This window comes from Cynara cardunculus (assembly GCF_001531365.2).
Source record: "Cynara cardunculus var. scolymus isolate 2C chromosome LG 8, CcrdV1, whole genome shotgun sequence".
Lineage (NCBI taxonomy): Eukaryota > Viridiplantae > Streptophyta > Magnoliopsida > Asterales > Asteraceae > Cynara > Cynara cardunculus.
The window spans coordinates 20,203,803-20,229,910 of NC_037535.1; the positions used below are offsets into that span (position 1 = coordinate 20,203,803).

Genomic DNA, 26,108 nt, shown 5'->3' on the forward strand with positions numbered 1-26,108 from the left:
TATATATATATATATATATTTTAAATTTAAGATATCTTCAATTTTAGTTTTTATTAAAAAATAAAAACATTATCGTTTTTCTCAAAACCACGTAAAACCGTATCATAACATCGACTGGGACAGAATTCAACGAAATATTAAAATCGAGATGTATCTCGTTACAATGTACAAGTATCCTTCTAGTAAATAAATAACTGTTAAAGATATGATATATTTTGGATTATAATACCATATTGACGATGTACGAGTATACTCGAAAGTGGAGCAACATGCCAAAATTTTGATACATTGGGATTGTTGTATTCATTAATTAATTTAATACACAAATGATTAACATTTTCAACCATCATAAAATATTAATTTACCATTAAATAATTTTTCCAGAAAAGGTGTATATTAAAAAAATATCATCAAATTTGGAAAAATGGGAGGCAGGGATTTGATCGTAGCCGTTGATTTGATGTTGTAGGCTCTAATCAATTGTCAACTTTAGGTTTTATTGCATAAATTCGTTGTCTTTATTGAGCCCTTCAATGGTTGAAAATATGTAATTATCATTTTCTTTAATTCAAAAGATAAATAGCCTAAGAAATTAATATATTTTTGGGTTTATTTATTTTATAATTTTGTATGGTTTTAAGAAATTACATTTTATCGAATTAGCAAGGTATTTACAGTTATCTTGTATTTGAATGTGTTTATAAGTTGGTTATGAGTTGTTTTATAAAGTTTCAAAAGCATTAGTAATTTGTATGTATGCGATAGTTTGTAAATATTGTATATGATATGTGATGTGTAACAACCCCAAAGCTTACACCAATGAACTGATCCAGTAACTTCGAATCCAACTTAAAATCATGATGGAAGTTATTAGTAGCCCACTACTTGAAACTTATAAGAAACTAACAATTTTCACTTTCTTGTGGGATGAGCTGTTACAAACTCCCTCACTTAAACTCTTAACGTCCATGTCAATCCTGCCTAGAATCTTTCTACTTGTCATTGACAACGTGGGATTCGTGTAAGATATTACAAACACCCATTCTCGAGAACTCATCATACTTGATGAGGGTTTCCCCACCATCTCGATGGTACAAGGATCGACTTTGATACCATTTGTAACATCTCAGGCCAAACGTACCCGATATTGTCCGCTTTGTTTGTTCACCTGGACTCATAGTTTTAAAACGCGTCTAATAAGGATTATAAGGCAACTTTTGTTCCCCTCCCTAACCAATATGGGATCTTACAATCCACGCTAACAATTCTCACTTTCTATCCATGTGGTACGAGTTGTTACAAACTCCCCCCCCCCCCCACACCTAAATTCCTGACGTCCTCGTCAGGCCTGTCAGAAAACTTCCTCTTTGTCATCGGGAATGTGGGATTCGCCTAAGATGTTACAAACACCCCCTCTCGAAGACTCATCCTACCCAATAAGGTTTGCCACACCATCCCGATGGTACAATGATCGACTCTAATACCATTTGTAACATCCCAAAGCCCAAAACAACGTATTGGCCCAACAAATTCAAATCCAACTTAAAAACCATGGTGAAAGTTATTGGTAACAGCCCACTACTTATGACTTATAAGAAAGCTAATAATTGTCACTTTCTATCCATGTGAGACGATTTGGTACAAACTCCCCCACTTAAACTTCTAACGTTCTCGTCATGCCTGCCCAGAATCTTACTCCTTGTCATCGACAATATATGATTCGCCTAAGATGTTAGAAACCCCCCATTTTGTGTTTTTTTTAGATTTTGATTCTAGGGTTTTTTTCTTTTTATTTTGAAAAAATCAAAGGAAGCATCCAATTGAACCCTAATTTCATCCTTTTCATCACAAACATTGCGAATCCATGGTTTTTGGATCTTGGTTGCAGAGAAAGATTAAGGGAAGGTTGGAACAATGTGACCTGCACAACCTGGTGTAATTGGAGGGAAGAAGGAAGAGGATGCCGACGATGCTCATAGCAAAAGGAGAGGGTAGAGGCGAGGAGATGGATGGTGGAGATGGCCGTTGAATGGTGGTGAAGATGGCCATTTTTCGACCACCCCTTTTACCCTCACTAGAGTCCCCCCATCTCCAAAACTTCTCACCGACCTAAACCATTCTACCCTCATCTAGGTTCTAACCTGTTCACAAACATGGATCGCTTTTACGTCGATGTTCTGGGTTCACCATTGTTGTAACAGAAGCTTTTGAAAATGGATTTTGGTTCAGAATATAAATAGAGCTTAATTTGGGTTTGATTTTGGGGTTTGCATTCACATTGGGGAGAGTTTGGAGAGCGAGCATCATAAGCAAAAACTGGAAGCAAGCAGTAATCGAACGATGATGAAACTGGAAGCATCATAGAGGTATTTTTGTCATTTACACAATTTTGGATGGAATGAATTTCAATTCCATCAGTTTCAGGAAGGAATAGTGAAATTCTCAAATGAGGGAATGTTTGGAATTCAATTCCATTCCATGGTTAACCGAACTTTGGAACGGAAATTGGTCAACGGAATTGACCATTCTAATTCCAGTAAATTCCAACGGATTCCGACGAACCAAACTCCCCTAAGGGTTTCTTTAGTTTGTTGTTTAGTCAAATAATGTCATGTTTTAAGGACAAATTTGTTTTGAAATTCCACGTTTTATCAAACGTGGTGAATCTTTTCTATTTTGAGTTTTTGTAGTTTTTACTGATTTCTTCATAAAAAGCCAGTAGTTTGGTTTGCATTTGAATAACATAGAAGCTTTTGAGACTTCAAGTAGTATGAGTTCTAACAAAGGGTGAATTATCTGCATTATGTACTGTGAGGATGAAGGGAAACCTTTAATAACCTCAATTGTCATATTCTTTTTCTTATTACATTATTGTCACATCAACAAAATAAGAATCTTAATGAAACTCCACAATGTATGATTTTTATAAATATATCTATTTCACGGTAGTAGTTCTTGTAAAAATCCCAAAAAACCCTCAACAGAACCTCCATCACCACCATCATCTCCGACCACCTCGGCCTCTGCCATAATCATCACCTCCTCCCCCACTATCACCAGTAACCACCATACAAAATAATTACACAACGTCTAGGTAATTTGTCCGACCTGATACGGTTTAATCTTAGTCGTACCAAATACCGCATCCAGTCCATTACTGTTATTTTGTCTAGTCCAGTTTTATCCTATTAATTTAAGTGGTGTTTGGGATTGTTTATTTGAAACAACTTATGATTTTTTACAAAGGGCAAAATGCACAAAATAGCAATCTACTTTCATAATTTTTTTTATTATAGCATTGTACTTTCAGTTTTTCTTATTATAACAATGTACTTTCAAACTATTTTTTAATAGGACATTGTACTTTGAAAAATTTACCCATTATAGCATTGGGTAACATTTTGATTTAAATTTACCTATTATACTAGGTTTCTATGCCACCTCATTGTCCACGTAGGCTATCCACATGTACTATAGTGATGTGACTTTCTTACTACATTATTGTACTTTCAATATTATTTTATTATAGCATCTACTAGTTCTTATTAAACACTATATTTTTAATTTTAATATTTAGATATTTTACATGTTATTTAATAAATGTATTATCTGAATTAAAAAAAATTATGAATTATTCATTAATATACCAATATCAATAAAACTAGTAGAACACAACTTATCTCGCTAATATTTTTTAAAAAAAATATGTTTAAAAAAAAGGAAAATAAGAACTGATTCTTTTTTACCAAAAAATATTATCTTTTAAAAAATATATTATATTTGTTCAAAAACTTTTTACTTGACGTATAAATATATTAAATTAATTAGATTTTTTTGAATTATTTATTAATAAAAAAATATTAAAAAATTGTAGATAACAATTTATTTCGTTAATATTTTAAAGAGAATTTTAAAAGATATGTTTTTATTTGAACAATATAAAATAAGAAAATTTACCTTTTTTACAAACAAAATATATCTCGAAAATAATGTTTCATATTTATTTAATAAATATTTTACTCTAAGAATATTTAATTTGAATGTAACTTAATAAGAAAAAATAAAAAAATTTAAATGTTTTTTAGATAGTAGCAATGAAAAATGAAAATCACTAATAATAATTTGAAATAGGTTTTTATTTTAATTTTAGTTAAGTAATTAAAATGATGTGTCATCCACATCACCTCATTAAAGCCACACAAGCAAAAAAGTCAAAGGATTAACCGGTTTAAGAGGTAACAGGTTACCCATTGCTATTATGGGTAGATTTTTTAAAGTATAATGCCTTAATAAAAAATAATTTGAAAGTATATTGCTGTAATAAAGAAAAACAAAAGTAGAATGCTATAATAAGAAATTTGATGAAAGTAGGTTGCTATTTCATGCATTTAACCTTTTTACAAAAGTCCTATAAACTTATTATAAGTTAGAATGATTTAATTTCTTCAAAAACTATTTATTACCGGTTTGGCAATATGTTGTTTTTATAAGTAATCCCAAAATACCCCCTTCTGCAATTCAAATCTAAATGCAATACACTCTTCTGAAGTTGGCGCCAAGATCCCCATTCCCGCCACGAATCTACACAAAACTCCATCTGGAAACTGAAATGGTGAACCTGCAAAAACTGAAAATGGGGAAGTCGAAGAGAGATGAGAAACAGTACTGGCTGCTAAAAACTGAGCCAGGGGAATGGTCATGGGAAGACCAAGCATCAAACGGAGGTCTCTCCAAATGGGATGGCGTCAAGAACCACCAAGCCCTAAAAAATCTCAAGTCCGCTCGCATGCATGACAGCTGCTTCTTCTACCATTCTGGGACCAAATCCCGCCGTGTAGTCGGAGTTGTCACCGTTGTCCGTGAGTGGTACGAAGACGACGTCACTGGCGGTGGTGGGGCTGTAGACGTGAAGGCGGTGGGGGAGATGAGGAGGCCAGTGGATTTGAAGGAGATGAAGGGAGAACTGAAGAACAATAAGGAATTTGGGTTGTTTAGGCAGCCTAGATTGTCGGTTGTTAGGGTTCCGGCAGATGTTTGGCACAAGATTTGCGAGTTGGGTAATGGGTATGAAGGTGATGGTGTTTGTGTATCCGAAGATGATGAACAGGTATAAGGAAGTTTGGAATCTGATTGTGTCTGTTTTCATGGATTCTAGGGTTCTTTAGACGGTGATGGATAGCTGCGGATTTTTGATCACCAGGTGTTTGATATTTTGCTTCAGTGAATATACTAGGCCTTTTGCGAAAATTTATTTTGGATAATATTATTTTATAAAGTTCAAAATGCAACTAAGGGGTTGCTTGTTTACTTCTTAATAATTTCATTAAGATACAACATTTAAATCATCAAGAGATAAATATTGTTTGACAATTTGGTTCTAAAATCATCTGAAAGTTTAACAAAATTTTAATTTTTCTATGTCATATAGATTTTAATTGGTAATTAGTAAATCTAATGTCAATTATGCTATAGTTCTTGATTATATATATCAAAATTTTAGATCAAAATCAACAATGTCAGTTAAGGTGAAAATTAGTTTATTATTAGGTAAAGGAAAAATTGCATCAAAATGGAACCAACTTTTACCTGATTATTTTTTGGGGAACCAACTTTCAAAATCGTTATTTTTGGGAACCAACTTGCACCTGATTCCTATTTTGGGGAACCAACTTTCAAAATCGTCATTTTGAGGAAACCAACTTGCACCTGATTCCTATTTTGGGGAACCAACTTGCAAAATAATTATAGAAAAATAACTAAAATTCGTTTTTTTCCAAAAATTAATGCAATAAAATCTATTTTTTATTTTAAATCTCGTTTTTTTAATTCAAATATCAAATTGAACATTTAAAAAAATTTAAATTACCACAATAAAAATTGTTTTTTACTAATGCAAAAAAAATCAATTTAATAGAAAAAAATTAATAGATACGGATTGGTTAGATATAAAAATCTTGAATGTGATATTTAATATTTATTTTTTATTGCATCAATTAATTTTTTTTCTATTAAATTGATTTTTTTTGTATTAGTAAAAAACAATTTTTATTGTGGTAATTTGGATTTTTTTTAAATGTTCAATTTGATATCCGAATTAAAAAAAAAAACGAGATTTGAAATGAAAAATGGATTTTATTGCATTAATTTTTGGAAAAAAACGAATTTTATTTTTTTCTATAATTATTTTGCAAATTGGTTTCCCAAAATAAAAATCAGTGCAAGTTGATTCCTCAAAATGATGCTTTTGAAAGTTGGTTTCCCTTAGGTAAAATGTATAAAAATGAATTAAAACAAAATTGATTATATTTGGGAAAAATTGTTTGGTATTAAACATATTAAATATTTGATGACGTAATGAATATTAAAATAGAGATTGATAAAAGACATGTAACTTCTTTTGAAAATTCGAAATCATAAAACCTCATGCATAAACACGTAATAATACAAGTAACATTTTTGATCCATCATCACTAAATCAAATGGTATTGGCAAAACTGAGACCTCATCACTGTCTCCACAGAATTTTGTTCTACAAAATGGCAGATGTCAAATACAAAACGCAACCAACCACTTACATATCCAATTTCTGCATCACCTCCATCGAACCAGTACCGACTTTAACCGGCAAACCGAGGCAGATCCTAGCCGTTGGTGTCTCCAAGTTATCCTTCAACCCATGAGTTGCAGCTTCGACGATAAACTTGGATGCAGTCTCAAATGACATCTTAAGAAAAGGAGATATCGATTCCGATATGCTGCCAAATCTACTCATGGGCCTGTACCCACCAGAATGAGTCATGTGATCGGCGATAAGGCTCAAGTGCCTATAATCAATCTCGACACCATAACTCCCAAAGACGTTCTTCATTTCCAATATGATGCTGGTTCTGGCAGCTTCTACTCCATAAGTGTTGAGCATGGTGTATATGTTGTTGGAATAAACATGGTCAACATCGAGGTCTTCTTCCATATCCCAAAATGCAGGAAGTTCTACTCCAGAAGCCTGCAATGCACACGGTAAACACCCTTCGTCCTCTTTCTTCTTATTTTCCGAGTTCTTCATTTTTTCTTTAAGTTTGTTGAGTTCTGGGTGGTTTTGATTCCAACAGACTTGTTTTACGTTTACACTGTATTTGACCGGTTGGCATTGGTCAAGTTTTCCAGAGCCCTTGACGTAAACTTTCTTTGCAGCCTTCTGCGCAACCTGCAAAAAACACCAATTTGGATTTAAGAAAACTAGGTTAAGCAGAGGCAACAATAGTAGTTATAGAACTTTGAAGGTACCTCTGCCAGCAGAATTTCTGGTTCATTTGTAAACCTGAAATGGACTTCAAGATTCAAATTCTTAACTTCCACAAATATTGCCCTGTCGAATTTTCTCTCCACAAATTCCTCAGATTTAGGGTTTGCTTTATCCGCATCTTTTTCTTCTTCTTTTTCTTGTTCCTCTGCTGGGCGTTCTCCGTCTGTTTCATCATCAGTTCCGATTCCAGTACCAGCATTGGCCTGATCAGCTTCACTCTCAAGTTCTGAGGGTGCCTCCTCCTCTTCAGAACCATCCTCGTAATCCACTGAATCTGTAGCTTGACGTTTCCTTTTATTGAACTCTGCACCAAGATCCTCGGCTGTTTCATCTATGTCATCATCATCATCATCATCGCCCCCATCATCTTCATCTGCTTTATCCACAACAGCATCATCATCATCTTCCTCTGCCTCACTTGAACGCTCCGCTTTTGAGCTCTTAACACTTTTGATTCCATTAATTCGGGATAGCAAAGCAACATGTCTTTCAATTGCATCCTCTAATGCCCTTAGAAAAACATTTCTGAGGGTTTGCTGACAATTCTTTAGTGATACATGTTTCGGTTGTTTGAGCTTCACCATAAGCTTATATATTCTGCAGGGTCGATTGTTGTGAATTACAAGTGGCAATTTTGAGACTTCAATACTCTGCATAAGTTCTGCAACTGTCAGCTTCTTTACTTTTTCCACAAGTCTCTCAGCATCTTCCCTGCAATTGTTTCACAAATCCATATAATGACAAGCATAATAAAGAAGTGAAAAGTCAAATGAAATCAACACGATATAAACCACAGTATTCTGAGATCCAAGTGGGATACATGGGGGTTGCAAGACATCATACGAGATGAGTCTTTTGATGAGAAATATGAACAAAAAACTTTAAAAAACTCGTGTTTTCTGAATAATGAAGACAACAAGAATTTATGCGAACTCCCATAGTTGGGCGTCTACAAATCAATATAAATTTTTGCAAACTGTGATATTTGAATATCTACAACTCAAATGGAGATAATGTTAAAAAGCTCTCAAGATTTTATTCAATGCACCAAATAGAAGAAAAATTCTGCTATTCACCAACTTGATAATATCATATCAGCATCTCATTACAAGAACGGTCCTAGCCACATAAGTTGAAATGCATTTTTGTAGTTTTGACAGGAAGATATCATCCAAAATATCTATAACAGGGAAATTAACTTTTGTTAATGATCAGATTCATTAAGCTATTTTCACTCTCCTCCTTTTGCCTTGACAATTTCACTGCATCACTTAGGATTTACCTCCAAGTGATGCATATCTTCCCCGCAGAGATTAATTGATTGCAACAGAGGTTATATCAATCTTTAATCTTAATATAAATTTTGTTTTGAGTAGGAAAAATACTGCAGTGATGATCATCTCCTTTCTTCTCAATGGTTTCTAGGCGTATAGAAACTTGGTAAGAAAATGGATAGGAAATGACTCACATTGATCTGCCTTCTAGCAGGGGGCATGTTATGATGGGAGTCTTTATGTTAGCTGCAGCCGTCATTAAGATCTCTTGCAAACGTGGAATACCGAGGGTAACATTCATCTCACCACGTCCAGCAAGATGAAAAGTGTTGAGCCTGCAAAAGAAGGGCAAGTAGAGTTCAAAAGGAAGCAAGAAAGTTGACATGATTACAGAAAAAACTGTCAACAAAACATTAAATGAGCAGCAAAGGCCAGAAGCAACATAGCAACTGAAGAAGAGATATACAAGAAAAATAGAATAATAGCAGATTGGTTTACTGTGGGAACTTTAGGGTCCATTTCACTGTTGGTCCAATTTCCATGATGTGGTGATATATGGAGATAGGATCCTTGAAAATAGATACGAGAAATGGGATAAACAAGAGGACCATAATTTTTACATGAATAAATGAGCTAAAACATTGTGTTGGTGGTGCATGCACAAGTTCCTATGAACAGGACCAATATAAACCTGCAAAATTACACATTTCAAACAATGGAGACCTTCAAACAGCAGCATAGCGTATCAAAGCTCCAGAGGAAAGAGACCATCTCGGCATACAAAGATGATTATACATATATGTATGCACATACAAATGTACACATAGTTATATACAGATATATTTATGCATCTATGTGTGTGTTTATATATACATACACACACACACACACACACATATATATATATATATATTCTGTTGGATATAGTATATATTAGCCAAATACATTTGTCAATTTTGTTCTCTACATTAAATACAAAAGCCTTGTACTTCTTATTTAATGAATGAACCATGGCGATACTTTCTTAAAATATGTAGTGCACCCTGTATGCTACCAACATCCCTAAAGCATAGCATAGGTTTATTTACAGGGAAACTACCAAGATGTATCTGTGTTTGAATTTGCAGTAAATGATACTTGTGGTTGACTGGATTTCTGAGTCACCTATAAGTTCCACATATCAATTATTTCGTAACAAAAGAAGAGGCATGCAGAATCTTACGTCATTTGGGTCGATGGTTCACCAACCGATTGACCAGCAATCACACCAACTGGCTCTCCTGGCTGGGCAAGACTGGAGAGATACTTTTGTCTTAGAAGCATCAACAAATCATCTCGGTTCTCCTTCTTAACCTTCTGTCTGGAACTTTGAACTTTATCTTCAAGGCCTTTCGGCAACTCTCGAATATACCAATTGAATTCAAGTGGCTCACTTAATTTTTKGCATACTATTTCTCGATTCTTATCACAGAATAAAAAGGGAATATTAGTTTGTGTCCAAAACAAACAGCTCAAAGATATTAGTATTTAAAGGAAGCAAATAGGAAAGAAAAATCTCACAGCTCTCAGCACTTCAACATTGTTAAGAAAGCTAGTTTGATGCACATCCACCCCATCTTCACCATAACAAAATTGAACAATGGAGCCATCAGCATCACGAACTGTGTAATCATAGGAGACTTTCAGGCTCTCAAGATTCTTTATAAGGCACCTCTGTAGATATCCACTGCGTGAGGTTTTGACTGCCGTATCAACCAACCTACAAGGAAGATATATATACTAATTAGAAGAACTAGCTGTATGTATAGGGTTTAATGTGGAGAAAAGTGACAACCATAATCCAAGAATTGGAAAAAACACAATTGTGTAGGGCATCCACACACTACAAAAAAGTTTAATGGATGAGCATATTTGTTTCATGGCAACAGGGAATACATCCTTAGAAAATGGAAGAGAGATGGTTTAAACCATGAAATCATTTACGTAGTAGATAAACATGAAAAAACAACGAAAGAGCAAAGTTGACCACCCTCATAATCAGAAAGAAAAAAAAAGGTCAAGCTCATGAGCTGATCACCCTGTTTTGTGTGTAGTTCAAAGGGTTTCACAGCATCTACACTGCCAAAGCTTTTAGTTTTGGACCATTATCAGAAGACACTTGCTTCTCCCTCAGTTATCTTCAACCCAGCTACATTAACAAGCCAGGTACTGATTTCTCTGCTCATCCACTTTCTCAAGTGTAAAATAAAACCATGAAACATAGAGATCTACACGTGGAGGCATCTTGTATGGCAAACCTTTGTACAGCTAGAATTTTAATTAACAAATATATGATGCAAAACAAATTTCAATTTTATTTACCAGAAAACAAAGACAAAAGATGCAAAGGAGAAAAAAATCACTAAATGGGGCAAACCTAAGAGGTATTAACAATTTGAGAAATACCAACTTACCCTTCCCGGCCAGCCATGCAGTGGAAATAATACTCTTGTGGGCGAAGACCAGTTAAAAAACGATCGATAATATAACCACCAGCCCTAGAAGTGAAATCCCAAGGCGAAAAGCTAGGTAAAGTCTTCCCTGAAACCATTCGAGGCACTCTTTTGCCTTCCAACTCTTGTTGACCAAGTAGAAAGGATATTTGTTGAAAGTTGACCTGTTTGTTTGTTGAAAAATTAGAGCATACAAAACATAATGTTGAAAAAGAAACAAAGTGTTTAAAGTTAAAGCTTCCATAATGTTAAATGGAAGTCATTAAGTTGAATAAGAAACACAAATGGACAAAACTGACCGACAGCACGAGCCAATAATTGCATAAATCAAAGCATGCTACTCTAATAAGAATTGTGCTATATAATCGCATACTAAGCACTCATGCACTTCCACTTAAGGTTAGTAATAATCACCAAATATTAAACAAAGATTTCTTCCAACTTACCGAACTACCTTTAGCACCACTAATTGTCATAAGGGAAACACAGTTCTGAGGAAAAGGTTTTAACAATCCTTTTGGCAACCATTTTTTGCTAATCATAGAACCTTTATCCCTCAGTTCTGTCTGCATGAGATTATCCAAGCTTGCGGTGGCTGTCACACCGTTGCTTCGTATTATTTTCTCAGTTTCCAGTTGCAGCTCTCTTGTGCCTACCAATGAAATGAGGAACACATCAAAATCAGCTTCTTGATGAAATAGAAAAAAGAAACTAGGTAAGAAAATAGTTAAATCATATTTCCCAGATAAAAACTTTATTACCAAAAGACTTGTAATTGAAAAGTCGATGATGGGTTATCTTTTTCAATTCTCATAACAACTCAACAGTTGCGTTCAAACAATGAGAATCATGCACTTAAATAGATCCAAAATGATAAAATGAACGCAAGAAAGCAGTGATAGTCAGCACAGCTCTTGGTTAGATGTAACCTACACAACATGATAGGCTGTTTCGACATCCTGAGCTGCTAGCTTTTAAGTCATTATTTAGCTATATATACTCTGGGGAATCGTCCCATCTACTTTCAGAAATAATTAAGTCACCTTCTGATACATACCAGTTCTTTGGTTCTCCAAGTTGACAAATTTGCGATGAACCTTTTCACCTACATCTTCACCTTCAAGTTCCAACTTCATTTCTTTGTCGCAATCTGGCGACACCATGAGGTCGTCTAAACCACAAGTAAATCCATGGAACTGAAGAATGATTGTTCCATAAGATTATTAACAATCGAGAATGTATACGACAGGTTAACATCATGCAAACACCTTTAAAAAACATGAGGCAGAGACTGACATGTTAAAAAAAGACGTGGAGGAAAGTGATGCAAGTGCCAAATATGACACTAACCTGTAGAAAATTAGTGAATAATCGACTAAAAGCTCCAAGCAGAAGTCCTGCAACGTCAGATCCGTATAGCTCTTGCACAGTATGAACCAAACCATACTTGCCAAACTGAGCTTTGTCTATAACACCACACACAAGCTCATTCTTCCAAATCAACAACCTGGTTTCATCAACCTCTTTTAGGTCAACTTTCTGAGCCTCTCTTTCAGATTCTGCATGTTCTTTCTTTCGACGTTTATTGGTTTTGCTTTTATCCTGTTTGGCCTCCTTTCCTAGGAAATACTGCTCTGGGATCTTCACCTTGTTATCAACAATACAAGGTGTATAACCTCTAGTCAAATGATTTAATATTGCTGTTATGACCTACAAACACAAACAAAAAAAATAAGAAATTCATGTATCATTCATAGAATAGAAACTTGATTTTACTGATAGCAGATTATTTACATATGTTTCAAAGAGAATAAACAAATAATACAATATTTACGACCTGCTTCCCAGTCCAAAGAGGCTTCGGCTTCCACACTGCTGGAAGTACATGCTCCACAAAGCACCCTTTATCAGCTATAGAAATTTTACCACGTCGTGAACTTCCCCCAGCAAACACGCCAGAAGCATACAGAAGTTGATGGAACATTTCACGGCTTAAGAATGTATCCTTCATTGTGAGAAGTACAGAACTAACTATATGATCCTGCATGACCAAATGTTTAACATGGAACAAATCATAAGACTATCTAATGAACATGGTGATTATGTAAAATGATGGCAAACACTTGAAACACATATTGTACTATATTTTTTCAGCAAGTGGCACTTACTATCATGATTCTATTCCGTGATACCTTCAATCAATTAAACCCATTCAATTGAATATTATAATATCAAAAGAAACAATTACATAATTAGAAAATAGCAAAGTCAGGTGAAAACTTCTGCTATGCCATCTATTAATAGTAAGAAGATAAAGTAACAAAAAAATCTGTAAAGAACAGTGGGAGTTTGAAGGGAACTATAAAAAAGCAAAAATCAAAGAAAAGACCCCCAAAAACTGGATTGCCCATACCTCCGAAAACCAAAAGATGATACCCCTAAGACTTCCAATGCAGAAACAAAAACAACACAATGATCTCATAGAAGAGACATGAAGAATATAAAAATGATGTGTACCATGGCAAAGAACTGTTAAACCTCAACTGAAAGAACCTTTGTCTGCAAATAAACATAATGTCTAAGTTGAAGGGCAAATCAAAGTTCATCGGCAACAACAAACATCATTTGCAAAATCGAAAAGCAAACACTAGCATACTAGCAAGGGTCATACCATCAATAAAAATGCCGGCATATAAGATTTCAACGAAAGAGCAGGCTGCCATCAGGCATATTTGCTAGCTTTGGAACAATTGTGTAGTAGATATAAAACAATATTCTCTTAATTGGAACATTAACTGTCCTATGAAAAAGAGGATCTACTAAGCCAAGTAAGATGCAAAAGCAACAGAATAAACACAGGACTGGAAAAACAGATTTTACACCCATTTGACAAGAACAAGGTAACTGAAGAAAGTAAATCAATAAATCCAATCAACAATCCAGTGTGAAAATGCTTACAGCATCTACCAATTCCCTATCAAAACCCCTAAAGTTGCACTTCAGGTACTAAGTTTTAGTCTACCTCAAATCATATCCTTCAACTGCAAGGCTTTCTCAATACCTCATTTTTGGATTAACTGCATACCCAGCCTCGTCGACAAACATGGTATATCGTCCGGTCTGGTACTGGTAGCATCATCGTAAGTCCAAGCAATACTAAAAGAAGATAAATAGGGACTTGATGTTGACCCTAGGTGTACTCCCACGGTAATAAGGGAAACATGTCTCACTACCAAAATGTTTTCATGCAGGTCATGAATCCCTTCATCTATATTACTAAGAACATCCACTTACATAAATCATACTTTTGGTATCATCCACATGTTCTACCCTTGGGGTAGAGGAATGGTTTGCATATAGTTTACCCTCCCCAACCCTACTCCGTGTGAGATCTATTGGTTCACTTGGTTTGTTCTGGTTTACACACACAAACACACTAATACTAAACAAAGTCCAAGTCATAAACCAAAATCTCAAAACTAGCTCACTCACCAATTAGAGGTTCCTAAGGGTGCTCTTGGTTAGATCGTTGGATAGTCTTGCTTCTTAGGGGTACTAAGAAAGTTTCATGATAAGAAGCAACCGAGCAACCATGAACGAGAACTCGGAAAATGATCTTGAGGATGGATACCAACTAAAAGAAGTGGATGTACTTATACTCCATATTGTCACTCATCCTATAAGCAGACCATAAGTTTGTAACAAGATATCTAACTATTCTCAACACATTGGACATCAATTAAATTTGGCTAGCCACCTCAATTCTAGAAACTACCCTAGTCTCTGAAAGGGTCAATTTTTTGAAGAAAGGGTCAACCACAAAAGCAAACAACAGTAGTAGAAAGGATCAATTTTTATAAGCCTCTGAAAACTTCAAACCATCGAAGATAAGCGAAGAAAAAGATATTTATATGCACCTTCTACCTACGAGCACGGTAGCATATAGTTTCAGTAAGAATACCTTTACAATTGACTGTTCTGCTGCTAAGTTGCAGATACTGCAATTGATATTATAAAAACAAAATACTTGAGACTTGATTGCTTTACGTTAATAAATTAAGCCAAATTATGTTATTCAATACCTCAGATAAATGCAGAAACAACATACTGTTTCTCGTCCCAATCATGGAAGTAAGATTTTCAGTACTGAACAAACATATGAAATGTCATCACTGTTGAGCTGATATATATGAACTGCTACATCACAGTTCATCCGTAAGCCAATCATTGTTCCACATTTAACTTTATCCATATGATAGACAAGCCAAACATGATGAATTCATATAATTGCTAAGTGTAAATAGATTTGAGATGTTATAACCTGAATTAAGCCTCTAACAGTATCTCCCCTTGTTGGAACTATATACTGATTGTTTGCATTCACAATGTTGTAGGCTTCTGCACGAGAGATCTCATCTTGCGGCAAATGAACATTCATTTCGTCTCCGTCAAAATCCGCATTGTAGGAACTGTATTAAAATTGACAAAAGAATCAAGCAAGGGATGAAACCTACAAATAATAAATAGCCATGAACACTGCAGAGCATATAATGATCTCAAGGGGATAGCCTAGTGATAAGGCATCGTAAAGTCTTGTGCCCTCATCCCCATTGTAATAAAATAATGAAAATATAATGATGGAAATGCATCAACAATACCAACCTGCAATTTGCATAATGCATTCGAAGAGTTTTCTCTCCTTTCAGTACTCGAACTACATGTGCCATTATGCTGGGCTTGTGAAGTGTGGGCTGCAATATAAGTTATTTAATAAGCTAACATAAGGAAAGGACGAAGAGAGAGAGAGAGAGAGAGAAGAATTTGAGTATTTTAAGCATACGGAGTTCTAAAACCTTTTTGTACAGTCATTTAACATGAATTTTCTGACAAGCAACAATTGAATTGTTTCCATCTATTTAAACCATCACCAGACAGAATACAACAATTGAAAACTCATAAATGACAGGAAAAAAAAGGTAGCTCCTGGTGTATCAACTCCACTTTCCTCTATTTGAAAAGAACTAGGCCAAAACACAGCATATTCCTCAAAACAACTACAACAAGACCATACAGATGAAAGAATGCAGCACCTGCCGGTTCACAAGAACAATATCTCCATCCTGCAAGTGCCGATACACAACTTTACCCTCAAATTCGTAGTTACAGCCATTTTTGGATTGTATGGCCACGCCTCTAGAAGATGGTAACTTTCGGGATACTGAAATACGCTTATATTTGTCTCGGAGTAGCCTGACAGTTGACACCTTATCAGCAAAATGGGTCGCTCCCGGATGGACATCCGAACCATTAATGATAGCCTCCCTCAGTTTTGCAACATTCCAAGGAGTCACTCTCTGCAGAAATGTAATTCAAGATATATGAAATGTATAAATGTGACGGCTAAGAACAGGCTTCAAAGTCTTATATTGATGCATAAAATTGATTGTAGCAAACAATTGTCTTAAACACACAGCTAAGGCATCCTATACACCTCTGACTAACGAATATTGCATGAGTTGCATACATGTTGAAAATCTGTATCACTTTGTAGTTGGCTTCCTTGAATATATTTATATGTTGACATAAGGCTAGGTATGTCAAGACCAACTTCATAAATATGATCTCCTATCTCCTATGAATAGACTTCTATATAAGATAGCAGGAAGTGGAAGACACGTGCATGCACATAAGCACAAAACAGCCGCCCCCCCATCTACATGTCAGCAGAACAATGGAAACGTACAACACATTGCAACTGTCAGGGTGGGGAAGCGCACTAATGCAATGAAAATAGCACTGCAAATTTGATGAAAGGGACAAGACTTTAGTAAGAGAATGGATGGATTCCCCCCCCCCCTCTTCTGTAGAGAGAGAGAGAGAGGAATTTGAAACTAGGGATACTAGCGTCTTTTTTGTAAAACAATTTTATTAATGAATCACAAAGATGCAATCATGAGCGTCTCCAGTAACATCGTTTAAACATTTGTAGACCATTGTTCCAAGAATACAATTCAGGATCTATAGCGAATATGTATTAAATATTATGTGCATGAGTAAAGATACCTCCGGGTAAGTCAATCTCAAGGCAAAATAAGGAGGAACTCCGATCTCATTAACTGCTAGATAAGGGTCAGGTGAAATGACGGACCGGCATGCAAAGTTAACTCTCTTTCCCATCATTTTCTGGCGAAAGATTCCCTCTTTCTTCTCAAGCAACTGGCATATCCCAGTATTTGCATTTTTCAGATTTTGACCTTCAATCAAGTACAAAAAAGAAGATGCAATTTAGTTAATATATCAATAAGCAAAGCAAAAACATAAACATCACCTTAAATGTTGTATGCATTCCCTACAAACTAAAATTTTGTTACAAGATCAACCATATCTCGTCCAATATACAAGTGATGTGCTTATAAGTGAGACAAAAAGCAGTAGCAGGTGTAAAATTCTCAGATTAGATCTTAAGAGAAATATAAATTACAAGATGACCTAAACAGTAAACATGCAAGTCGTTGATGATCACAAAGGGATGCACAATCCGCACAACTTCAAGAGACATCTATTTCAGTGTGTTACAACCCAACAACAGACTTCTGCAGCCTGTTTTCCCTTTCCTTGAATTCATGTCATTATTTTTATGAAGAGATCAAAATTACAGACGACATTAATAATGAAAAAACATGACCACCATCTTGCCAGGTAGAGGAAACATGGAAATAGCCCACTTCAATATTGTGATAGTGAGCAAAGCTAAGCTATTAAAGATTGTGCTTGTTGTCTGCTTGAGAAAACGGGTTTCTACGTAATAGCGCATAATCATTTTACAGGTATACATAGCTTGTTCGATTATTACATTCCCACAGTTGGAGTTTCTTACAGATCTCCAAAAGAGTACAATTCTACCTCTTGATTTTACCAGAGAACTTCATCATCTGTTTCTGTGTGTGCATGGATGTAAATAAATATCAATATGAACATATGGATGTAATATCATGATAGTCATGAACATGCAATAGTTATGCATGGACATGGATACATACATATGAGAGAACATCACAATCCTTAATGCAGAAAATAACTCACTTGTGGCAGTCTTGCTGTCGAATAGAACATTCACAGACTGCTGTAAGTCCCTCCAGCGATCAGCAATCTTTGATCCTTCAAGTTTGTTGATATGAGCATTTCCCAACGCTATATTGGACTGTACCACCTTGCCTAGTAACACCGTCTGTGGATTCTCCATAACCTGTAAGTCCACAATAACATTATCAAGTGCCCCGAATAGAGATATGAGAATTAAAATAAAAACTAGAAAGAACATTATGACTAGGTAATGATAACACAAGAAGAAACAGCACCAATACAAGGGGTCACCAGATGTGAACGAGCAACTCAACTCTTCCTATTCACCCTAACGGCGAAGTAAATAACTTCTACCAATCATAAACATTAAGAATTTAAAAAAAAAAACTAGAGATAGAACAATGTTCAACACCTAAAGATTTTTCATTAGTAATCAAGTTGGGAAGAGAAGGCATCATGTGAGTTCACTTCAAGATCTCAAAGCACAAGTCAAAATCATCCATTGATGTAGATAGAAAATAATCTTGTTCTCATTGAAAAACTAGTTCTAAATTCAAAAGGTTGCAAGTTTTCTAAGAGAAAAAATCCAAAAAAGAAAACAGATAGATTAGTCTTTCCAATTGAATGAACCCCATCATCGAATCATGGTGACTAAGAAATCCAGTGACCCCAGAAAGTATCATGCAAATTTACAAAATTGGAAGTAGCATACTTACAGAATCACCCGCCACGGCAGCAGGACGAAATTTTGTAGGGGGTACAAGCAAGGCCTCTAAAAAGAACATGGAGTAACTAGTACTTTTGGAAGATCTAGTTAACCGCTCCTGCTGGATATCGCATATATATGAACAAAGATCCGCCTCGTTTTCCCACAATTCCTTGATTATATTTATCACCTGAAATTATATTGACTAAGAAATTAGTATAGCATAGAAGATCTTGATGGTAGATTACTATGCCAATCTCACTTTTATAGGCCGAGTGAAAGTGCAAAACAAGTATCTTAGTCTATACCCTAGATGGTAAAAGAGAGCCTGAATAGTTGTTTTTCAGCTCTTTGAAGTCAGTGGACACTTTGGAACTTTTCTTCTTTACATTTCTTCTGTTAGATGAGGTGGCTGAAAATGAATTGGTTCCAGCAGTATCAGCTCTGTCATCTTCTGATTGTTCATTAACATTTATCACCTCTGAAGTCTTGTCCTCTTCGCCACCTTGCAGCTCTTCCTCGTATCGAATACCTCCTAACTGATAACCTCTTATATAGTTCTTTTCTGCATCAGCAACAGTCATGTCCTATACACATTCATTTATATGACGGTTAGCAGCTACAATATACAAAACTTTCACCATGTACACCACCTTATATTACTCTCTTACTTTAGAGATGCAAGAAAAATGTTAATATGCTAGAGCAAGTCGTTTCCATATAACATTCCACGTGTATGCCAGCATAAGACATAAAGCAAATTATCAGAACTATAACAATGACGGACATAAAAAACAGTAATAGCTGGTCCCATATTACCTTCCGTGGCAATAAAGAAAAGCAACAAGGTTCTATCAAAATGCTAATGTTGATACTCAAAAAGCCCTACAAATTAGGAAGGTGAACTTCGGAACATTATTAAGGCTACAAAATTGGCATTTACAACACACACATTGAAAACCAAAAATAAGTCATATACATCCTTGCACGTATAATGTACAACTACTTACAATACTACCCACCAAAGATTTTAAAAGAACGTATTAGCCAGTTGGCATTAAATTTCCCCTCTAGCAAGTGTCAATCTACAGCAATATGCATGCTCCTATCATTCTGAACTTGGTCGTACTAAGTTGACTTATCTCTATTTGAGTTTTTGATACATTCCTAATGTGCAACAATTATCTTTATTCTTTACATCATACCCTCCCCCAATCACCCAAACAAAAAATCAAGCCTGTGTGGTAGATTACAACCTAAGAGGCATGAACATAAAATACAACACCCGGGATGCATGACACACTTTCTAAAGAACAGGATATGGAGTGTTGTAGGATCCAGTAATTTCTGATCATACATGTGAATTGATTAAAGATGTATATAACGGTGTAGTGTTTACCATGAAAGCATACAATGGCAGGAATGATGTCTTCCTTGTTACTGTATAGTTAAACAAGGAATAGTAAGCCATCATCACCAATGAGCTCAGAAAGGACATACAAGGTGATGCACCATGTTGTATGCTTTTTGCACAAGCATGGTGTTGATTGATGAGATAAATAAAACAAAGTTAGAGGCATGGAAGAACAACTTGATATAAAATGAAAGATGCATAAGCATGTATGAGCAATAAGTAGTTAGGAGGAATCTCTTTCATTATTTCAGATTTGTATAAAAAATGAAATGAACAACAAGGATTAGAGCTGGGTTGAAAAAATGACAAGCTTTTTGAGTTTCAAGTAATGTGATATCCGCATCAAAGCTCAAAGAAATTTCTATAGGCCAACGACCATGCCACATATCAAGAAGAAACTAAGATGTTCTGAAACTATAGAGACGATGGAGTCAAACACCCTAAAGACAAGCTAAGATGGCAGCATTTTAGATGTTTGACTCACCTCCAATGTAGACCATTGTATGACTCGGTAAAAAGAGTAGACCCTTGTATGACTCAGTAAAAAGAGTAGACCCATAAAAAAAATGCAACTAAGAGAGAGAGAGATCAACCTAAGATTTGCATGCGAAGATAATAAAGAGAAATTTAAGAAAATGAACTAGACCAGAAAATCTTGGCCCTAAAAGAATTCACCTTTTTTATTTTACGTTGGGTTTTTACCTTTTTATAGTTCATATCAAATTTTACCCTATTTACAGTCCAAGTGTGTCTATGTATTCAATCAACTCGAAAGCAAAAAGAAAAATAAGTGCAATACAGTTCAAAAATCTCCGGTTTTGATTTCATTTTCTCAGCTTCACTTTTGCCTTCTTCATGTTATAATTTCTCTTTGTTTTCATGTTTCTCATAATTAGAGTTCTTTTTGGGGGGGAGTTTCAAATTTTAACCTCAAAATCGTTGCAGCTAATATGAATATTTTTTGTAGTTAATATTCATCCCTGCATACCAAAAATCAAAACGAAAATGTCTCTTTGTGAAAGAAAGATAAGCATTTATCATCATTTCCCAACCATGACATTCTCTCCAAAAGCCTTTTTAGGTAGGTTAAATAGGATCCAAAAAATCATCATTCAAAAAGAAAATGATGAATTAAAGACGAAAAATCAAAGAGAGTGGAAGAATGATGTAGCCATGATGAAATAAGCAAAAAAGAACATGCAGAAAAGGAAAAACTAACATCAATCTTATATAACTGGATATGAGTGTACTTGCCATCTTACAAAAGTGTTTTTGCTTCCTTATAAGCATTGGTAGTGAAAATACAAGAGTGAACTCCTTCCAAATCTCATTAAATAAGAATTCCGCACATTGAAAATAAGCAATAAAGGTCCCAAAGAATTCATTATGTTTACATATCAAATGACTTTACATCCCGCCTAATGATCTTATAGATCTTATAGGCACAAATCCTTTACCAGCAGTAGGTTAAGAGAGGCAACCATAAAGAAAGACCATTGACATGATAAAGAAAAACATTAATATCATTGATGAGCTGCTAATATCAAACGACAAATCATCAGGTAAATATAATGCGCAGTAACTTAAAAATATGCAACAGAAAGCAACAACAGAAAGATGTCAAACTAACCATTCGAAACGATCCAAATGTGGGCTTACTGATCTTCGGGTTTTTAGCTTCGCAGTATTTACAGGACTTGCTATCGTTAGCCAAAAATTCTTTCAAAACAGACTTTGCTTCTATATCCTGAATAGATGTCCAAAACTCCTGCTGTGTTTGTTCAGAGCTGTCACTTTGTGAACCAGAGAATAGTGTAGAGCTTGAGACATGGCTACCATCACTGTCCTCCAAATCAATATCTTTGCTATCCGAATTACTGACAAAATTTTTAGCCCCAGCAACATCACCCTTTGCTATCTTCTTTAGTTTAGAAGTGCAAATGTCAACCTAAAGAAAGAAGATATAGCCACAACACATAGGCAGATACGCCAAGTAAGATATCTATGCAACATCAAAACAATATGTTATAAAAATGAAGCATTAAACTAACCTCCTCTTTACCCACTCTAAAATGATGGCAAAAGAAGCAGGTCCTTCGTAATAGGTTGAAAAGCATATCAAAGAGCAAGGGATTGTATACTGGTGAAACAAGATCAATGTGCCCACAATGACCTGGGCAATCAAATGACTGCTGCCTACACGACTTACAGCTGCACATATAACAGTTTCTAGAATAAGCAAGCATATCCCATGTTACAACACTATATATCAGTATTGTTTCCAGGAGCTCGATTTGTTGTGCAATTGACATCTAAAAATCATTTGCACTACTAGCCTTCTACATCAATTGTCTAACATTAAGAAAATTAGGGTGAAAGCAAATCTCAAGTTACAATTACTATATCTCAGTATTGTTTCCAGGAGCTAGATTTTTTGTGCTAATGACATCTAGATGATCACTTGTACAACTGCATCCATTGTCTAACATCACAATTGAATACAAAACTAAGGTGAAAGTATCGTAGTGAATAAGCGATCCATTTGTGAGTATGTGCTCCAAACTACTTACTCAATAAAAGTCACAGAGCAGAAGGTGTATAAGGTCAAGTTGCCAATTATATTAAATTACCTCCCATTCCCCACCTCTAATTTTGGACCAAAAAGGAAGTGGATTGAAAGGTAAATTTCTTCCACCCAATCATCCATCCCTTCCTTTTTTTTCTCCAAAAAACAACTCAGTGATAGATGAAAACTTCATTCCTTGCCTCACTTTCTTCCCTTCCAAAAAACAAAATTCAAACATATCACTTTGAATAGAACAAGACTTACGGTGCCTTCTCGTCCATCGGGCCTAACAGAGGATCATACAATCCTCCTGGCATTGGTCTTCCAACACTGTCAAGTAAAATGGGATTTGTAATCTTTAAAACACTAAGCTTCCTGACCTCTTCATCAGTCATGAAACTGAATCTTACACCCTCCACAATCTCTGACGCGCCCTGCAATAATAATCATGTAATTAAAGCTACACATTTAAAAAAAAAATATGAAGCTTTTCATGTCTGTCTACCCATCAATTCCTTCAAACATGAAAATTAGGAACAAACCAACGACCTTCTAATTACATTAACATCAAGTATCAAACCTAATACCCTTCGACTATGAAATTAATACGGCTTCTAATTGCAAATTTCACACCAACTAGCCCACCTCATATTCAATTAAACAAAGTACACGTAATACACATGAATATACAACAATCCATATAAATGCTTGGTAATATAATAGAAAACTAGATACAACAACAAAAAAGAAAACATAATACTAAACAAAGCTTGTAATCAATAACAAAACCATCACCGGTCTACTATACCTCAGTAGTGGTCTGAGCCATCTTCTACACTTGAACTATCACCGGGGGGCAAAGGTGGCGGTAGGGCAATTCGCGGTGGCAGGCCAAGTAGTCCCAAAGAAAAGTGAAGCATAAACGGCGCCTTCGGTGGACGTCAGCAGTGCGCTGTAGTCTCTCTCGGCAGGGGCCAGAAGACACAAGTTTTCAAACTTATAATTGTGGATTGCGGAAGTACCACAATACCAACGAGAGGCTTTGGGCCTGTGGGCCTAATATCAGTTCCAATTTTGGGCTATCATTTAAATAATAGGGTGGACTTGCATTTTTCACTTTGGTTAAATGCATGAAATAATAACCTATTTTCATAAAAAAAATTATTATAGCATTTTATTTTTGTTTTTCTTTATTATAGTAATGTATTTTTAAATTATTTTTTATTAAGATATCGTATTTTAAAAAATCTACCCATAATAACAATGTGTAACCTGTTACCTTTTAAACAGGTTAACCCTTTGACTTTTTTTTGCTTATGTGGCTTTAATGAGGTGATGTGGATGACACGTCATTTTAACGACTTAATTAAAATAAAAATAAAAACTTATTTCAAATTATTATTAGTGATTTTTATTTTTCATTGCTCTAATCTAAAAAAATATTTATTTTTTTTTTTTTGACTTTTTCTTATTAAGTTACATACAAATTAAATATTCTAGACTAAAATATTTCTTAAATAAATATGAAACATTATTTTTGAGATATATTTTGTTTGTAAAAAAAGTAACACTTCTTATTTTATGTTGTTCAAATAAATACGTATCTTCTAAAGTTCTCTTTAAAATGTTAACGAAATAAATTGTGATCTACAGTTTTTTAATATTGTTATATTAATAAATAATTCAAAAAAAATAATTAATTTAATATATTTATACGTCAAGTAAAAGGTTTTGAACAAATATAATATATTGTTTAAAAGATAATATTTTTTGATAAAAAATAAACAATTTTTATTTTCTTTTTTCAAAAAACACATATTTTTTTAAAAATATTAGCAAGATAAGTTGTGTTTTACTAGTTTTAATGATATTGGTATATTAATGAATAATTTAGAATTTTTTTTAATTCATTTAATAAATTTATTAAATAACATGTAAAATATCTAAATATTAAATTAAAAATACAGTGTTTAATAAGAACTAGTAGTTGCTATAATAAAATAATTTTGAAAGTACAATGATGTGGTTAGAAAGTCACATCACTATAGTACATGTGGACAACCTACATGGACAATGAGGTGGCATGGAAACTTGATATAATAGGTAAATGTAAATCAAAAGGTTACCCAATGCTATAATGGGTAAATTTTTCAAAGTACAATGTCTTAATAAAAAATAGTTTGAAAGTACATTGTTGTAATAAGAAAAACTGAAAATACAATACTATAATAAAAAATTTATGAAAGTAGATTGTTATTTTGTGCATTTTACCATAATGGTAAAGCATTTTACTTCCAAATGGGTCGGCCCAGGACCAGCGGATGACCTGGACCGAGTTGGGAGTTGGGATCGGTTACGGTTTTCATCTTTGTCCGGGGCTGGTTATGGGTCTGATCCGTTTTTACAAAAATATTATTGTTTTCTTATTAATACCCAACGATCAAATGACCGTTTCGTTCTCATTTTTGACCTTTTTTCTCATTTACCCTCTATTCACTATATATAGTCATATAGTGTATGGGGGGAAGATATCAACTCACAAACGTCACAATCTTGCTATAATTCGTGATTTCGACTCGTATTCTTACAAAAACGTATTTTTTAAGTTACTTAATTGACCTAATTACATATTTTCAAGTGTATTAGAATAACACTTTTGTTTTTTTTAATTCAAAAAAGATTATGTAAAAAGTCAAATTCTTTGAAAAAAAAAACACATAGTACCGGTTTGGACCGGGACTAGTTCTCATAACCGGTTATAAAGTACCTTATATGGGCCTTGGGTTTTTGGACGGGACCGGAACCGGTTACACAGGCCCCGGTTATAGGAATAGTGTTTGGGACCTATACCGATTTACATTCACGATGAATATCATATTGATGTATGAATATAGAAAATTTGTTGTATACATATAACATATATAATATTCATGATGAATAGTATGTATATTCATAATGAATGTTATATTGAACATGTGTATGCATGATAAATATCATATTGATGTATGAATAATGAAAAACTGTTGTATACTCATGAGCATATATAAAAATTCATGACGAATATTATGTATATTCATGATGAATATAGTACTGATGTATATTTAAAAATTATAGTATATACGTGAAAGTACATAAACATTCTTGATAATTAGTATTTATATTTATGATGAATGTTATAGTGAAAATATATATTAATGATGAATATCACAATAATATATGCATACAAAATATTTGTTATATACACATGAAAAGACATAACCATTTATGATG

At 34.4% G+C, this 26,108-nt stretch overlaps 2 protein-coding genes across 3 annotated transcripts; one reads left to right on the top strand and one right to left on the bottom strand.

Moving 5' to 3' along the window:
- The first annotated feature begins 4,562 nt into the window (after positions 1 to 4,562).
- On the top strand, positions 4,563 to 5,242 carry LOC112517415 (thymocyte nuclear protein 1). The gene has a single exon (XM_025124845.1). It carries the CDS (start codon positions 4,610 to 4,612, stop codon positions 5,111 to 5,113), a length of 504 nt encoding a protein of 167 aa, XP_024980613.1. The 5' UTR covers positions 4,563 to 4,609; the 3' UTR covers positions 5,114 to 5,242.
- A 1,153-nt stretch (positions 5,243 to 6,395) lies between these two features.
- LOC112516124 (DNA-directed RNA polymerase I subunit 1) lies at positions 6,396 to 23,790 on the bottom strand. Of its 2 annotated transcripts, XM_025123137.1 has the most exons (22): positions 23,647 to 23,790; positions 23,249 to 23,272; positions 23,103 to 23,168; positions 22,324 to 22,483; positions 21,903 to 22,220; positions 19,167 to 19,445; positions 18,869 to 19,048; positions 18,153 to 18,315; positions 17,133 to 17,323; positions 16,160 to 16,423; positions 15,732 to 15,820; positions 15,391 to 15,538; positions 12,907 to 13,110; positions 12,420 to 12,779; positions 12,127 to 12,265; positions 11,516 to 11,721; positions 11,031 to 11,233; positions 10,138 to 10,336; positions 9,800 to 10,038; positions 8,772 to 8,912; positions 7,285 to 8,014; positions 6,572 to 7,204 (listed from the first exon to the last, which is right to left on the bottom strand). In XM_025123137.1, the coding sequence occupies exons 3-22, from the start codon at positions 23,153 to 23,155 to the stop codon at positions 6,572 to 6,574; spliced, it is 4,899 nt and encodes a 1,632-aa protein (XP_024978905.1). In that variant the 5' UTR covers positions 23,156 to 23,168; positions 23,249 to 23,272; positions 23,647 to 23,790. The 2 variants fall into 2 exon arrangements, with proteins under 2 accessions (XP_024978904.1, XP_024978905.1); XM_025123136.1 differs by having other exon boundaries at positions 6,396 to 7,204; positions 23,103 to 23,272.
- Positions 23,791 to 26,108: the final 2,318 nt, after the last annotated feature.

Bases quoted from the DNA above. Each gene is read 5' to 3' on its own strand.
- LOC112517415 (XM_025124845.1), top strand. From the start codon at position 4,610: ATGGTGAACCTGCAAAAACTGAAAATGGGGAAGTCGAAGAGAGATGAG.